At 37.6% G+C, this 18439-nt stretch overlaps 2 protein-coding genes across 8 annotated transcripts in view; one reads left to right on the top strand and one right to left on the bottom strand.

Annotated features, from left to right (window-relative positions):
- Nucleotides 1-2074: 2074 nt before the first annotated feature.
- Nucleotides 2075-4417, top strand: LOC110291194 (protein arginine N-methyltransferase 5). Its single transcript, XM_021158188.2, has one exon. It carries the CDS (start codon nucleotides 2075-2077, stop codon nucleotides 3986-3988), a length of 1914 nt encoding a protein of 637 aa, XP_021013847.1. The 3' UTR covers nucleotides 3989-4417.
- An 8449-nt stretch (nucleotides 4418-12866) lies between these two features.
- The window catches only part of Ralyl (RALY RNA binding protein like), a 677233-nt gene continuing 671660 nt past the window's right edge, over nucleotides 12867-18439 (bottom strand). For all 7 annotated transcript variants that reach the window (XM_029475035.1, XM_021157482.2, XM_021157480.2 and 4 more), the window contains one exon: nucleotides 12867-13807. In XM_029475035.1, coding sequence (XP_029330895.1) covers nucleotides 13785-13807 — 23 coding nt within the window. In that variant the 3' untranslated portion in view covers nucleotides 12867-13784. The remainder of the gene's footprint in view (nucleotides 13808-18439) is intronic.

Raw genomic sequence — 18439 nt, 5'->3', positions numbered from 1 at the left:
TTTAATTGGATATTTTATTTATTTACATTTCAAATGTTAGTCCCTTTCCTGATTCCCGCCCCCCCAATCCCCTCCAATTGCCCCTCTTCCTGCTTCTATCAGGATGTACCCCCACCCACCCACCCACTCCCGAATCCCTGACCTTGAAGTCCCCTACACTGGTGCATTGAGCCTTCACTGGACCAAGAGCCTCTTCTTCCATTGATGCCCAACAAGGCCATCCTCTGCTACACATGTGGCTGGAGCCATGGGTCCTTCCATGTGTACTCCTTGGTTGGCAGTTTAGACCCTAGGAACTCTGGTTAGTTGATATTGTTGTTCTTCCTATGGGGTTGAAAAACCCCTTCAGCTCCTTCAGTCCTTCTTCTCACTCCTCCATTGGGTACTCTGTGATCAATTCAGTAGTTGGCTGTGAGCATCTGCCTCTGTATTTGTCAGGCTCTGGCAGAACCTCTCAGGAGACAGCTATTTTAGGCTCCTGTCAGCATGCACTTCTTAACATCCACAATAGTGTCTGCATTTGGTGATTGTGTATGGGATGGATCCCCAGGTGGGTCAGTCTCTGGATGACTTTTCCTTCAGTCTCTGCCCCACACTTTGTCTCCGTATTTGTTCCCATGAGTATTTTGTTACCTGTTCTAAGAAGGAACAAAGCACCTACACTTTGATCTTCCTTCTTCTTGAGCTTCATGAGGTCTGTGAATTTTATCTTGGGTATTCTGAGCTTTTGGGCTAATAACAACTTATCAGTGAGTGCATACCATGTGTGTTATTTTGTGATTGTGTTGTCTCACTCAGTAGGATATTTTAGGACCCACTATACCACTCCTGAGCATATACCCAAAAGATGTCCCAACATATAACAACAGCACATGCTTCACCATATTCACAGCAGCCTTATTTATTAAATAGTTAGAAGCTGGAAACCTAGATGTCCTTCAACAGATGAATAGATATAGAAAATGTGGTACATTTACACAATGGAGTACTACTTATCTATTAAAAACAATGAATTCATGAAATTCTTAGGCAAATGGATTGAAGTCATGTTTTCTTAACATCTTTCACCTCCTCTGGCTCTTATACTCCTTCCACCTCCTCTTCCTTGGAGTTCCCTGAGCTCAGTTGAATGGGATCTGATATAACCATCCTATTTATGGTTGAGGTCTTAGCTAGGGGGTTACTGCTGTAAACAGACACCATGACCAAGGTAACTTATAAGGACATTTAATTAGTGTCTGGTTTACAAGTTCAGAGGTAAAGTCCATTAGCAAGGCAGGGACATGGCAGGGTCTAGGTAGGCATGATGCAGGAGGAGTTGAGAGTTCTATGTCTTCATCTGAAGACTGCTAGGAGAAGACTGGGTCCCATGTGGTTAGGAGGAACATCTCATTGCCCACCCCTACAGTAGCACACTTCCTTTAATGGCCACACAACTCAAACAAGGTCACATCTTCTAAGAGTACCACTCCCTGGGCCAAGCATATTTAAACCATTACATGTATCAAGTTTTCTCCCTCTCTGGATAATGCTGGATGTGAGTCTTCCCATATGCTATAGGATGAAGCTTCTCTGATGAGGCTGGATGAAGTACCGATCTGTGTGTTTAGCTAATTATTATTAGGAATCATTTTATCACTACATTTTCTTTTACTTTTTTAAGATCAGTATTGCTTGTTTTTAACCTAGGTCGCTCGCTGGGCTATAGAGTCTAGTTCCTGGTCACCCAAACAGTGTCAGGTATAGTTTCCATCTTATAGAGTAGGCCTTTAGTCAAATCAGTCTTAATTGGTTACTTCCTTAAGTTTTGTGGTATGGTTGCACTGGTATATCTTATAAGCAACACACTATTGTAGATCAAAGGGATTATGACTAGCTTCTGTTTTGGTAGTGTGTAGAGTACCTTTCTGTTCCAAGAAAGGTATTTAGGAGAAAATAAGGAATATAAGACATGGAATTATGAAAATTGAATAGACAGAACTTAAATTTGGATAATGGAGCAATAAAATATGACAGTAGATAAAAGTAAGAAGGGGCATCAAGGAATCCCAGCGTGGGCCGCGGGAGGGAAAAGATGGCGGCGATGGCAGTCGGAGGTGCTGGTGGCAGCCGCGTGTCCAGCGGGAGGGACCTGAATTGCGTCCCCGAAATAGCTGATACACTGGGTGCTGTGGCCAAGCAGGGGTTTGATTTCCTCTGCATGCCTGTCTTCCACCCGCGTTTCAAGAGGGAGTTCATTCAGGAACCTGCTAAGAGTCGGCCTGGCCCCCAGACACGATCAGACCTACTGCTGTCAGGAAGGGACTGGAATACGCTAATTGTGGGAAAGCTTCCTCCATGGATTCATCCAGACTCAAAAGTGGAGAAGATCCGAAGGAACTCTGAAGCGGCTATGTTACAGGAGCTGAATTTTGGAGCGTATCTGGGTCTTCCAGCTTTCCTATTGCCCCTTAATCAGGAAGATAACACGAATCTGGCCAGAGTTCTGACCAACCACATCCACACTGGCCACCACTCTTCCATGTTCTGGATGCGGGTGCCCTTGGTGGCCCCAGAGGACCTGAGAGATGATGTAATTGAGAATGCCCCGACTACACACACAGAGGAGTACAGTGGAGAAGAGAAGACATGGATGTGGTGGCATAACTTTCGGACTCTGTGTGACTATAGCAAGAGAATTGCAGTAGCTCTTGAAATTGGAGCTGACCTCCCGTCTAATCACGTCATTGACCGTTGGCTTGGAGAGCCCATCAAAGCAGCCATTCTCCCCACCAGCATTTTCCTAACCAACAAGAAAGGATTTCCTGTTCTTTCTAAGGTGCAGCAGAGGCTGATCTTCCGGCTCCTCAAGTTGGAAGTGCAGTTTATCATCACGGGAACCAACCACCACTCAGAGAAGGAGTTCTGTTCCTACCTCCAATACTTGGAATACTTAAGCCAAAATCGCCCTCCACCCAATGCGTATGAGCTCTTTGCCAAAGGCTATGAAGACTATCTGCAGTCCCCACTCCAGCCTCTGATGGACAATCTGGAATCTCAGACATATGAAGTGTTTGAAAAGGACCCAATCAAATACTCTCAATATCAGCAGGCTATTTATAAATGTTTGCTAGACCGAGTACCAGAAGAAGAAAAGGAGACAAATGTCCAGGTACTTATGGTGCTGGGTGCAGGCCGGGGTCCTCTTGTGAACGCGTCTCTTCGGGCAGCCAAACAGGCTGAGCGGCGGATCAGGCTGTATGCTGTGGAGAAGAACCCCAATGCTGTGGTGACGCTAGAGAACTGGCAGTTTGAAGAATGGGGGAGCCAGGTCACAGTTGTCTCATCAGACATGCGGGAATGGGTGGCTCCGGAGAAAGCGGACATCATTGTCAGTGAGCTTCTGGGCTCCTTTGCCGACAACGAGCTATCACCTGAGTGTCTGGATGGAGCACAGCACTTCCTGAAAGATGATGGCGTGAGCATCCCTGGAGAATACACCTCCTTCCTGGCTCCCATTTCTTCCTCTAAGCTGTACAACGAGGTCCGTGCCTGTCGGGAAAAGGACCGTGATCCTGAGGCACAGTTTGAGATGCCTTATGTGGTTCGGTTGCACAACTTCCACCAGCTCTCTGCTCCTAAGCCCTGCTTTACCTTCAGCCATCCCAACCGAGATCCTATGATTGACAATAACCGCTACTGTACCTTGGAGTTTCCTGTGGAGGTGAACACGGTGCTTCATGGCTTTGCAGGCTACTTTGAGACTGTGCTTTTCCGGGACATCACTCTGAGTATCCGCCCAGAGACTCACTCTCCTGGGATGTTCTCATGGTTCCCCATCTTCTTCCCCATTAAGCAGCCCATCACGGTGCACGAAGGCCAGAACATCTGTGTGCGTTTCTGGCGATGCAGCAATTCCAAGAAAGTGTGGTACGAGTGGGCGGTGACGGCCCCTGTCTGTTCTTCTATTCACAACCCTACTGGCCGCTCCTATACCATTGGCCTCTAGCCCTGCACACAGTGTCAAAGCCTTGGAAGCAGCTCTGAATTCTCTTCCTACAGCACAGAAGGTGTAGAACATGTGCTGGTTCAGTTCATCAGTGAGACCCTCAGCCGCCAGAGAGAGATTCAGTCTGCTTTCCTACCTAATGTCATGGTGGCCAACGGGTAGGNGTTCCAGGACTGCCAGGCATGGTGGTGCATACTTTTTATCCCAGCACTCCAGAGGCAGAGGCAGATGGATCTCTTTACGTTCAAGGCTAGCCCGGTCTACCTAAGCAAGTTTCAGGCCACCTAGGGCTACATAGTGAGACCCTGTCTCCAAAAAGAAAAAGAAAAAAAAAAAGGAACTAGAGGACACAAGCCGGCAGCAGTCTTCAGAGCCTCTGGCTAGGGCATGAGAACTCAGCAGCTCTGGATGAAGCAACCTCAGCAGATGCTCAGCTGCCAGAGCTCCCCAGGGGTCAGCAGAGAAAGCAAAGACTGGAAGAGCCCGGGCTGCTTGCATGAACACTTGACCTGCGCTCTTCTTGCTCTGCTCTGTTGTTGTTGGAATGGTTTGTGTCTGAAGGAAACAAATAAAGTGAAGTTACAGAAAAAAAAAAAAAAAAGTAAGAAGGGAGAGAGATGATGCCACTCACATCTTCTGGATTTGTGAGTAGGTAGTATTATGATTTATATGTCTAACTGGAGACAGGATGTTGTAAACAGAGCCAGAGGATTTAGTTTGAGAGGCTTGTGTGGCACCCAAGTGAAAAGATCCAGTGAGAACTGTCTATAGATTGCGAGTTCAAAACCCTACCCTTGCTTCTAAAAATCACCAGCATATTAAGTGGCGTTAAAATCAGAAGGAGTGAGAGATCTCCAAGGTTAGATGAAAATTTATGCTAAAATGAGTGTGCAAAGAACCAGTATGCTTACAATGTCAACCTTACTATGTAAAGTAGTACACATACCTACAATTTCTATTCTATTAATATCATTTTATGGCATTTGCATACACACTCTCCATTCTAATGAACCAGTTAAATCTGAATATTTAAAAGCAGCATATGGTTTATCTGTATAAGAATAACATCTACTTTTTTTTTTTGAAAGAGCAGATGTAGAGCCTTGGTTGCTTAGATTTATCAAAATTCACTTTTTAGATTTATTCTTAGGCAGGCCTAGACCCTTGATGCTTAAAAAATACCAAGCCCTTGTAATCAAGAGAACAGTAACTTGATCAAAAGCCATTCTTTCTATTTGTGAGTATCTGTCATTTTCTGTACTTAAAGATAAATCATCTTCACAATTATGTAAAGAAGGAGCTGATAGGAAGGCAGAGGGGGATTATCATTGTGGCTTTCATTTGTGCTTCAGGGCATCTGTGTTGCTCTGCTTCAGTCAGGTGAACAAAGGTAATTAAAACTTTGCTTATGCATCTATTTCCATCATTATTTTAGAGAATAGGAGTTTGGAATGTAATGTTTTAATGACATTTTAATTCCTTCTTAATTCATCTATTCCACAATATTGTTTACTAGAATTAAGTAGCTGGAGTCAGTATGTGTACATTCATCATTGCAAGCTGTGTAAAAACACACATGTGAAGTGGGGATATGCTCAAAAGGTATTTGTTATGTAAGATAACATATATCCTTGCTCTCATCAGAGCAGTCTAGTCACAAGCCATGATCATTAATTAAGCAATTGCTAGATCTTTTTAATTTCCGTGTTGTTTTACGTAGCAGTCCAAAGTGACTCCAACTCCAAATAAGATCAGGTTTTTCTGTTGAAATTTGCACAGCTTTTTAATCTACTGTGAAATAAAATCTCCTAACCTATGAATTATTTCAGTATCTGACATGTGAGATCCTGGATTTTATCATCTCTAACTGTCCTTCCTTTTGTATATTCCAATAAGACTGTGTTGAACTTTGTGCTGTTTTCTACAACACAGGCCATATCCATATCTCAGGGCATCTTTCCCTTCCCTCAGAATATATGTGGTTACACAGCTCAACACTATTTCATATATTTTCCTCACAATGACCATAGCACAGATTTTTCTAACCATATTTAAACATGCAGTCTTTCTTCTCTCATGTGTCTTCCCACTTGTGTTTTTCCACATTATCATATTCAATTCAGTGTGTCTACTTGTTAATTTAGCCTAGATGGATGCTATCATTCAGAAGAAAATAATGTGTTCAAAATCAAGAATATCATGCATAATTTATAATTGGAGCCTTCCTTGTAGAGAACTGTACTTAGCATAGAGTTGAGATTCAATAAAGAATTAATGAATGAACAGATTATCTCTTATTTATTTGTAAACTAGGATATAGAAATATTTATGTTGCAGTTTTCATGTGTGCTTTGATGGTATTACATACAATTAATTTGACAAAATGAAAGCCTTCTCTGAGATGATCAATTCAAGAAAATGAAAGCCTTCTCTGTTTTTATAACAAGCTAAAGGTGTAAAACATTACCTGTTTCATATAGTTTCCTAAGCCTTTATAGAGAAATAGCCTGTTATATATGTATGCTATATCCAATGTCCAATAAAAGAGAAAGTATGTCTTACTTTTCTGATGTCTGAAAAAATACTGGGAAATTTTTTTTCAATGCCCAGGAACCCCATGCTCTTGTATAACCCAAATTTTAATTCTTATAGAATTCCCAAACCCTCAAGTGCCAATAGAAATCTCTACCTATTCTTGCCACTGTGTGGAGTTACAGGAACACATAGCCAGTACCTTAAATGCTTGAAAACATCATAGAAAAAAATATCATGTATGTTAAGATAATCTCAGTAGCTAATTCAAGTCTTAATCTTTTCCATGTATGATTCCAGATATTTTCTAACATTTAAAGTATAACAGATAGGAATATTTTTCCCCAATATATATCCATAATACCCTCTTCCCTCTAGATATGAGATAACCTAATGCTGCTTGCTTTGTCATTTTGACATAAACCTAGACACATGTGGAATGATAATTAATAAAATGTCAATATACTTCTGAGTTTCTGTGGGACTCCTAATAGTGTGAGCAGGTGTATCCCTGACTCTTTTGCCTGCTGTTAACGTTCTTTTTCTCCTTTTGGATTGCCTCTTCTACCCTGGATATTAGGGCATTTGTCTTATCTTAATGTATCTTGTTTGTCCTGTTTGGCTGTTGTCTCTTCAAGCCTGCCCTTTTCTGAAGAGGAAAACAGGGAGTGGATCTGTGTGAAAGGAGAGGTGGGGAGGGCTGGGAGGAGTTGATTGGGAGGGGAAACTCTGGTCAGCAGTTATCTTATGGGAGAAGAATCTGTTTTCAATTAAAAATAATTTTAAAAATTGTCTTATAAGCAAATAGTTTGTGGGGTTCTGTCTTGAATTGATATGGGAGGGCATAGCCTACTGTAGGTATAGTGCCACCCCTGAGCAGGTGGTCCTGGGTGGTATTAGAGAGCATCTTGAACAAGACATGAGTAGCACACTACTAAGCAACACTCCTCTGCAGTCTCTGCTTCAGTTGTTGTCTTCTGTTTTTGTCATAAGTTCCCTTATGATTGGCTATGATGGGGTCATGTAAAGTGAAATAAACCCTTTCTTTTCCAAGTTGCTTTTGGTCATGGTGTTTTATCACAGTAATAGAAAAATCTAGCTAACACACTGTTCTTTTTGTTCACTAGAGATATTTCTGTCTTTCTTGTATACTGTCAAAATCACTCTAGAACAAACAAAACAAAACAACCACAACAAATAGTATGTTTCATTAAAAACTTTGATGACTACTTTCTCTGGATTACTCAGGAAACCCAGGTAATCCAGGATTGTTTTGCTGAACAGTGTGGACACTGATACTGGTGGAGAGTGTTCTTGTCAACTACATCCACTGCAATCTGACTTACATCAACCTGATTCCTTTTTATTTATTTATTTATTTCTTAAGTATCTATAGACATTTTCTCTACAGTTTTCCAAACTTCCTAACCATAACACAGTGTTTGTTCTTGGTATATTTTCTGTGTCATGTTTCTCCTTTTATTTATTTTAAGATAAATTTTTAGACAGGAACAACTCTGGGTCATAAATTTTGACTGTGGGATGGCAACCCCATCCCTCCACTTGATGCCCTGTCTTTCTACCGTAGGTGGACTCTACTAGTTCCCTCTTGCCACTGTTGTGTATTTCCTCTAAGATCCCTCCCTTTGTGTTCTCTTCACATGGTTTCTCTACACACTCCTCTCCTCTGGTTCTTCTTCTTTCTCTGGTCTCCCTGGGATCCTCTCCTCTGATTCAAAGGAGGCTGAGTTTCCTAAACTATTCTCTTCTGCCCAGCTAATTTGCGGGTAAACTATTGATCAGTCAGAAGGTGATAGAGAAGAATGTTTACAAAACACTGAGATGGGTGATGCTAAATAAAAATAACAAACAATACCAGTACTGCTTATGTAGTAATCAGGATGTGAATACAAGGATAATCTTTACACTGCACAAAGACATTACTCCAACAATCTTTGGTTTTACAGAAAACTAAAAACTAGGTATTTTAAAAACAGCCTTTAAAATGATTAAATTTATAAAACTATGGAACATTTAAAATTTATCAGATATTTTTATTTTAATGCATTTATTAATACATGATCTATATAGCAAGACTAACTGTAGCTTTGTCAGTTAGGCAACAGTAGACAGTCAGCTTCTTCTCTCAAGGCTACAGCCACTGTACTGTGTTAGCTCATTAGTTAACTAAAGATATTATTACTCTTGTTAAGAAAAGGCAGACATGTTTACTTTGTCCATAGGCTTCATCATAAAGGATAAACAGGTTTCAGTTATATCTTTACACTGAAAGAACATGTTTCACAATTACTGATCTCAACTATAACTTCCTATGTTTCTGGTAAATGATTAGATTTTTAAAAAATGGTCCAAAATCCACACAAAGCCTAAAGGTGTAAAAACTTAAGTAAGTTCTAAGGGTCTCAAAGTGATTTAAGATATATAGACATATATAAGATTTAAGATATATAAATACAAACTTAAAAATATATTGTTACAACGAGATTTTAAAGGTTCAATGTTTTTATATTCATAAATGGAATTCTGATAAACTGGTAGGATACTGACTACTTACTATTCAGTAAAAAACTAAAGGTTTTAAATTTCCTTTGGTTAAATATGATTTATCTATTTTACAGATGTCTGTTAAATGTCTTTTTAATATACAATATGAATTTCAATACATAAGAATATATCTTAACCTTTTATCTTCTTTGATAAAAAAAATTATGTTAGTTTTGCAGAATTAAAGAAATCATAAGGCTTGGATCTACCTGTCAAGAGGTCAAATGAATTCCAGATAAGGATAGCTTGAGTTTCTGCATGTCTCTATTCCTACTAAAAGGATTACCTCCCCAGAGCTGAGATTTATCCCCTTCCTCAATCACTGGGAAATTTTGTATGTAGTCTATATTTGAGCACATCTCTACTTGGCTGACAGACACCATCAGGGAATGCCTATACACTGCAAACTGCTTGACTTTGGACTTGCTGAAAGCTGATGAAAAACAGTCCAGCTGATGTAATCACTCCCTGTCCTTTCATCTAGATCAGAAAATTGGATACTGCTGGTCAGTGGTGGGGCAAACATTTAATCCCAGCACTTGGGAGGCATAGGCAGGTGGATTTCTGAGTTCGAGGCCAGCCTGGTCTATAGAGTGAGTTCCAGGACAGCCAGTGCTATACAGAGAAACCCTGTCTCGAAAGACCAAAACAAACAAACAAAAAACAAAACAAACATACAAACAAAAAAAAAAACAAAAACAAAAAAAAGAAAAGAAGAAAAGAAAATAAGAAAATCGGATATTATTGAAAAATGCCCCATTGCTCAGCCTTTGAACAGCCTTTCAGCTTTCCTGCGTCCTGAAACTTTCATCCCCAGTTTCTGCTGAAAGTAGTTACAGAAGGTAACTGTAAGTGTCCCTTAACAGGCTGAAAATGGGAAGCAGAGGCAGATAAATTTCTGAGTTCAAGGCCAGCCTGGTCTACAGAGTGAATTGGGACCACCAGGGATATGCAGAGAAACTCTTTCCGGGGGTGGGGAGGGGGAGGAGTTTCCCTTTGGGAAAAACTTGTAGTTGTTATGTCAATCATTCTAGGGCATTGTGAGACATTTTAGCAAAAGTGAAAAAAAATAAAAATAAAAAAAAATTTGTTGCATGGAGAGAAATAAAGGAGGCAGGCTGATAACTGGTTCCAGAATTTCATTGTTTAGTCCTCTTGGCTAACCACCTTGCCCACCACATTATCAGGAGCACTGGCCCTTTTTCCTCCTGCTCCTCATAGCACCTTGAATTCTGAATGCTCTAGTTAAATTTATTTAGTCTAGAGTTCATTCAGTTATCCTCATGACTTAAGGACATGGGGAAACAAATAATCAAGGATTTTAATAATATGCAAATACAAATGGGAATTTAAGAAGAAACCAAACCTAAGCTGTTTTGAGTAAAACTTCCATTTTGAATGAACAAAGTTTAACTTTCCAAGAGCTCCCTGGGTAGCTGACGTCCTACACCACAGAGAGACACATGGTTGTGGATAATTGATAACTTGGTTGGCAAATTAAGACATGAATGATAAACAAGTCATCCCACTACAGTTGAAAAACAACAACAACAAACCAGCCAATGAGGACAAGATAAATATATCACAAAGAAATGGTCCAAGGAAAGTCCCCATACCCTGAATCCTGATTGGTGGGAAAATGTAAATGTAACTTTGCACAGATGTTTGTAGTTTTCAAAATTAAAATCTCTGAACATTCTGGCTTGCTCAGAGTTCAGCTCCTAAGTCTGTTCTGCATCTCTGATCAATCAGTAGCACCTTGATTATAATAAAGTTTTGGTAAGACAAAACTTGTTCTCTTTCACCCTAGAGCAAGTGTTGTGTGACACTTCCAAATCTCTAATAAGGTAAGGAATACCTTACCTTTATAAGGTAAGGAATACCTGGTGTTTGAAACTAATTAGTTTCTCTGAATTTGTATTGGTCATTCAGTTCACTAGCCAATTCTGAGAAAGAAGGAAAGATATGCCCAAACTCTAAACAATAAACGTTTTGATTCTAGCCAGTATGAGCTTCCTCCATGAGAAGATGAGTGACTTTCTGTGTGTGTGCACTTCTGCTTTCAGTAAAGCCTGACTCAGTGGTGAGATCTTGGATTTTCTGAGTTTTATTTTTTTGTTTGTTTTGTTTTTATTCTTCAATCATCAGAGAAAAAAAATATGTGTTGCTATAACTCTTGTTGACCTTACCATGGTGGTGTCACTCTTCTTTATTGACTATTATAAAGTCTGATAGATGATATATTGGGATAATACTCATAGATGCTATTGCCTACACAGTGTAGGCAAAGAAGCATTCTATTATTCATACTAAATATGTGTATTTGGAAGTAAATCAGTATACATAAAACAATATAGCACATCAAATCAAGCTGTGATTAGTCTCAACTTGTCCTGTAACCTACTACATTTGCTTTATGTTTTTTGTGTTTCTGAAAATGGGATGAGCAATGATAATATGTATAAGAGGGGCTCCTCAGAGCTACTACAAAACATACCCAGACACCAAGTTCTCAGGATGGAGATTTATTACTCAGGAAGGACAAGTAAGTAGGTGGGGGTGGCTTAGGGACTGAGCGAATCAAGAGGTCAAGCAGCAAGTGCTTTTGTAGGAGTGGGATTTTAATGAGAAAAAGGGGAAGTTTGTGAAGCTTGTGCTAGCATGAGTCGGTTATTCCTAATAAGATAGAATGCTAGCCAGTGAAGCCAAATGATGGATTTTGATCTTAGGATCTTAATGTTTTGATAGTTGGACTTTGGTTATTTGTCTCAGAAAGTGGCCAGATAAAGGAAGCGACCTTGAGGAATAGCCTGAAAATCTAATCTAAAGGTTTACAAAGGGAGAATGATGGGGAAAGGGTAAATTCCGTCTGCAATGCTTGGGTCTGCTAGAGAGCCTTTCAATCTCTATCTTAGCTTTTATTGCTCAAACTTCTAAAATAACAACCAAACAACAACAAACAACCCACCTCATATAAGAATGTCTAAAGGAGATGTGACCAGAGGTAGAATTTTTGGCTATTGTGAAATAGACATATTTCAATATCAACAATCTACCAAGTAAAGAAACAAACAATAACAATATACACACAAAAACATACATAGTAACATGCAAAAAACCTAAAATAGCATATTTGTTTCTTTAATAATATATTTGATTCATAATTTTTCTCTCAAAATTTTAGTTGGAAATGGTGTTTGATGCAAGTGCATTTTTAGTTATGTTTTGAACACAAAGAATCAGTATGAAGTAAACTATTTTGAAGGTATTAGAAAGGAACTTAGCAAAAAGCATGTTGGTGTGATTCTGGTTCTCCCCAGTTTCTGTGTGATAACGTGATTTGATATATGAAGCCGTTTAGGTACCAAAACTAATTTGGATGGAGGTTGCCATAAGCTCTTTAATGAAGACCTTGAAAATATCTAGTAACAAATTTATGATCGGATAAGAAAACAAGACCTCATAATGATATAGATAAATTTATATCGAAATATTTTATTATCATTTAATATTCAGAAAAGCAATACACATTCTCAAAATGTGATTTGGATGGTGACTTCTGTCAAGAATGCAGGGCCATCTGATTTTCTTTTGTACAGCAAGTTAATGTATGTTCAAACACAGGCATGCCATGAGGAGTATAGAGAACACATCCAGAGCATATTTCAGTGTAGTTAGACAGCTTTTATTATTGGACTTATTTTTATCCCATCATGGAGATGCAAAATGTTCACACTGAATATTAAAATAAGCAGAACACAAAGAAAAACCACACAGCAACTTTGTTTTAGAAGAACCAGTATTTATTAAGAAATTATGTGTTGAGTGTGCCTATAGCCTGTGGGGATGGCCTCTCCCATTCCCACTGCACAAGACAAGAGCCAAGAGTTTTTGGAATATACAATGCCTGGGAATGGAGGATTCTGAGGAGTAGGAGCGAAGATGGAGAGGGTGTGCACTAACTGAAACTTTTGGATCCAAGGACAAGACAATCTTTTCCTTATCAATCTACTTCTCATCCGTGAGTACTGGAAGCTGTCCACAAGAGCACAGTCAGACTCAGGAAATAGGTGATGCTTAGATCATTCATTTCAGCTCATTAGAGTCAAGCATGCTCACAGGTCAAACCAAAGTCCTTCATTTCTTACATCACTTCTGAAATAACTGCATTCTTTATTAATAAAAATGGTACTTATAGAGGGCAGAAATATAGCTTTTCATATAATTTCCTCATGGTCTAAGATACCTTAAACTATAAGTTGAAATTAAATTATAAAAACTAGCATACAATGTATATTTTTCCTATGACATTGTTGGAAACAAGCTTTAAGTGTAGGATTGCAACACTACATGACGATGTGATCAACAATGACACATGCTAATCATAAAAATAGCTTTTACAAATATACATTTGTATACAGTGTCTCTCTCACCACTCATTAACATCCTTCACAATTTAAGACTTAAAAAAAATAAGCAAGAAGGAAAACACATTTACAATGTAAACTATAAAACAACAATTGTACAGCTTGGAACACAGAAGAAATGGTATTTCTAAAAGTGAACAACACTGATCATATGATTGGAGCTTTTACATAAACTGAATTGGAGATGTTGCTGTCCATTGTGAAACCATCTTTCTCATTTTTTCCACGTGGCACAGTTTCTCCTTTCTTCTTTTGGACTATTGTACACTACTTCATATCACTTTATCTGTAGAAACTGAGAAAAAATTATTTTAAAAAATGCAGGAATTTGTTTCATTTTTTTGCATGTGTTGATAAAAGTTATATCTGACAAGTAACTCCTTCCAGGCCTACCCCCTTTGACTGATCCAGCCTCATGTCTCTCTCTCTTTCTTGTATAATCTATCAATCTAATTTGTTCTATTCATATACTGATGGATATGTGACTATTCACTGGAACATCTAAGACACAAATCATAAGAATATCATTGTCAAGAAATACTGATTAGAGATCTACAATTCTTCACTGGACCCACATATGGAAATGTGCATTTCATCAAAACCTTGTACATGGGTGATACTGATTTATACTTTGCAATATATTCTCTTAAAGACTAGTATATTTGGGATGCTATTAATAAATATGCAATGTGAAGAACTTTGCACAAAATAAAATAAATTGTGTAGAACCTCAGATATGGCACAATTAGAAGTGTTATAAAATTTATGGATATGTTGTATTAATAACTGGCTCAGCCTCAGGATAGATATGGGTTCTATATTTCTAATTTTATACTTGAAAATAAATGTTGCTGTGAAGTTATGTGGAGGTGTTTACTGAAGCAGTTGTGTATAAACTGAAACTGTAGTATTTTTTTAAAAAATTAATCAGGTAAATATTCCTCCCTTTAATTTTAAAATGTAGAATTAATAACATATGAAATGACTTCTTTTTTCTCTAATTGCTTCTTTTATTTATTTATTTATTCATTCATTTATTTATATTAATCATTTATCCATTTACACTTCTAATGATACCTCCCTTCTGGGTTACAGCTCCAGAAGACCCTCCCATCCCATGTGCCATCCCCCCCCTCCCTTTTGCCTCTATGAGGATGCTTCTCCACTCATTCACCCATTCCCACCTCACCCCTCTTAGCATCCCCCGTATGCTGCGACTCCCAGAGAATAAACCACCAACCAAAGAGTATATGCATTGAGGGAGACATGACTCCAGCTACATATGTAGCAGAGGATAGCCTTATCTGACATCAATGGGAAGGGAGGCCCTTGTTCCTGTGGAGACTTGGTGCCCCAGCACAGGAGGATGCTGGAGTGGTGAGGTAAGAGTGGATAAGTGGGTGGGAGAGCACCCTCATGGAGGCAAAGGGGAGCAGGGAGGGGAGATGGGATGGGAGATGGGATGGGAGATGGGATGGGAGGGTCTTGTGGAGTTGTAACTGGGAAGGGAGATATCATTTAAAATGTAAATGAATAAAATAATTAAGAAAAAGTAAAATGAAAGCAAATAGAGACTTGAAGAATATGCAAACTAATCATACTTTTATGTCATTTTAAAACAATTTTGCTTAATGAGCCAATGAAAATGTGTATTTTTAACTGTTGAACTATTCCAAAAGGATACTTCATATATTGAAAAGCTGGTTTTAGAAAAATTCATAAATTGTGCCAAGTTTTACAGTTTAGTCAAAAGGAACAAACCAAATAAAACAACGAAAAAAAAACAGACTTACTGTTCTCCTATAAACTTTAAAAGTCTTGGACTCAGATGAAAACAATAATATTTCTATAAACAACCAAAACCATGAAATTAGAAGAAGACTAATTGTTGCAATTGGAGATGCTGACTCTCCTAGCTGGGTTCAGAGGCCGATCTCTTTCTTGCACACAGTCACTGTTAAAGTGACTTCAGTGGACCTGAGCAGTAGTTTCTCTGTCTCATTCTGCTTATCCTTCAGGCCAATGACTGTCCACAGAGAAGTCATGCCAGCCACATGAGATGCCATCCTCCTTAGTCAATGCATACTTTTAATTACATAAACTTCAACTATGTATAAAATATTTATTACACTATAAATCAAACTCAATGCTTTTACATTAAGGAAAAAAATCTGTTTTTTCCCTTAATACTTAAGGTAGTGTAAGTGTCTTGTGAATATATTATATAGAATATACACTGGAAAACTGATTCACATGATTTCAGATTTTTGTTTTGTTTTTTAGTGGAATCTTACTATGGATATTATATTGGAACTTAAGAAAGCTAGGTTATACGGAAATGTTTACTATATTAGGTGTAAAGAACTTTTCAATTTAAAAAGATTATTTGTTAAAATAGAAAAGTAAAATGCCTGTAAATAAAATATGAAATATATTAAATTACAAATCACATTTACAAGTTTTGAATGCCAAAACATTAATCATGACTCTTACAAGTGACTTTTGGACAAGTAACAAGTGGAGTTTGATTAATTTACACATATTACCATCAAAAATGCATTACAATTTTTACTTTATAACTTCAGTAAATCTTACTTAACTTAAACTTAACAGGTGTTAATAAAATTGCATCTGCATAAAAATAGTAACCCCGGAAGATGACACAAATGTGTTTTGATACTGTCTTTTTCCCTTGCTTATTTCTCCTATTTCAGCATCTAATATGTACATGTTAAACATGCATTTAAAAAGTATACCATTATTCAATTGTGTTCATCTACTTCTAGAAAGTGCTCCTTGTGTATAGGAAGAATCAATTTGATTATGAAGCACAGTATTTTGAACTCATGTTTCAAATTCATACACTATTGTAAGTGTGGCATAAGGAACATTGTGTACATAATCTGTAATTAATACCAAAATAATCAATTACTTCTGCTTACAAGAGTACCTTAAGCAATAAAATTAACCTATAGATGAATGCTGCTGTGTGAAAATCAGCCATGGTAGTGTTAGAGTCTGATTGGTAACACCTGAATGCAGGAAAGAGCTAAGGCAGCTAAAATGATCGTAATCACAGTCTTTTCCCAGAGCATGCATTAGTCATTTCCTTATTACGAATGGAAAATGCTGAAGTTGCTGCTGAAGCTGTGCTTGGCTTGCAACGTCTGTAGGCATTGTATTTCTCAGGTTAGTTCTGACATGACATTGATTTAGAATATCCACACACAGTCCTGCACTTTTGAGAAATAATGACAAATCTAACAATTATCTACATTATTAAAAAGAAAAACACCAAGCTGTAGAGTTTGTTCATTTCCGATTATCTTTCATAAACTTTTCTTTATTTCCTCTTTTGTTCTTTAATTATAAACAATTTTATACAATGCTGATTTTAGGAGGGAGAAAAGAGGGCTTGGAAGTAATTGTTTAAAATCTTTTTTTTTTTTTTTAATCTATAAAGTTATAAACACTTTCTCCGGCATAAAAGAAAAGCTTCAGTGACTCTAAATAGTGTTGTTCTGTTATTACCCATATGGAAACATGACTTGAATATAAATTTTCTTATCATTAAGCAATGGAAAATATATTCATGAGGATTTCTGATGTGAAAAAAGGTCTGCCTGTTGACTTCTAAAGTAGTGGGGGAAATGGGAACAAGCTGCTACATTCTAGATGCTTAGAGACAGTCATTTACAAAATTGGTTTGTTTAGTATAAAGTAAAACTAATTGTGCTTTCTTGAATAGTGAGTAATTTATCTGCTTTCTGCATGGAAGCTTGGATGGTTTTAAAACAAATTCTCTTGATGATGAATGTTTTATCAACTCCTATTTCCTCTTATTTCTGAAAACCCACATAGGGAGTCACTCAAACAGGACTGGGTTCTTGTACTTGATAAAGATAAAGAAGATAGCATAAATCACAGGGCAAGCTTGTTTATGTTAAAACCCCATTATTCATATAAGTGAAATGAAAAAGATTCTATAAATTGTGAAATAAATACACCTTGTTTACTATGCTTTTACCAAAAAGTAAATAATACTTTAAAAGAGGTTTTATGAAGAAAATGTTTAGCAGAAATGATTGTTCTTCTAAATTGGGGTGTTTAATTGATAAGAAATCAGAAACCCCTGATATTTTATATTGTCTTTGCAGTATCCTCAAAAGTGAAATGGTGAAGAACTTTATATACTAGTGGTCACATGCATAACCATAATAAATACCTTATCAACACTTTGTACATTTCTCTGGTAATTACTTAGACATCCACGTTTATGGATAATAAGATTATATTGAGCCTTTATATAACCCTCATTACACATGAGAGAAAAATATTTTATGTTTCTAATAACAGATTTTCACAATTTCTTTTTATTATTATTCAAACATATCAATAAACACTTGGAACCAAATACTATTTTTACTTTTAGACCCAAATATCAGCTCATGTAATTGAATGGAAACAAAGCTGGCAAATAATACTCATGAACTGTCAGAAATGAAGGCACATGGGGTATCATATAATTCTTGAAACTGAATAGGATAGCTTCCTTAATTGATGACCACTGAGGTTGTTGGATGGTACAGCAGACAATATCATCACAACCTAAAGAGTGGTAGCAAATTAAAAACATGAAAGTGACCTAGGCATATGCCCAACATATGCTCCACCATCCCCGAAAGACACTTGCTCAGCTATGTTCATAGCAACTTTATTCATAATAGCAAAAACCTGAAATAAACTAAATGTCCCTCAACTGAAGAATAAAGAAAATATGGTACATCTACACAATGGAATACTTTTCAACTATTAAATACAACGACATCATGAATTTTGCAGTCAAATAGTAGATCTTGAGATATGAGTGAGGAAACCCAATCCCAGAAGGACATGAATGGTATGTATTCACTTACATATTAAGTGA

Source organism: Mus caroli, chromosome 3 (assembly GCF_900094665.2).
Source record: "Mus caroli chromosome 3, CAROLI_EIJ_v1.1, whole genome shotgun sequence".
Classification (NCBI taxonomy): Eukaryota; Metazoa; Chordata; class Mammalia; order Rodentia; family Muridae; genus Mus; species Mus caroli.
This window is presented reverse-complemented; position numbering and strand designations above follow the sequence as displayed.

What these genes read in the sequence shown, in the direction of transcription:
- LOC110291194 (XM_021158188.2), top strand. Translation starts at nt 2,075, where the DNA reads ATGGCGGCGATGGCAGTCGGAGGTGCTGGTGGCAGCCGCGTGTCCAGC.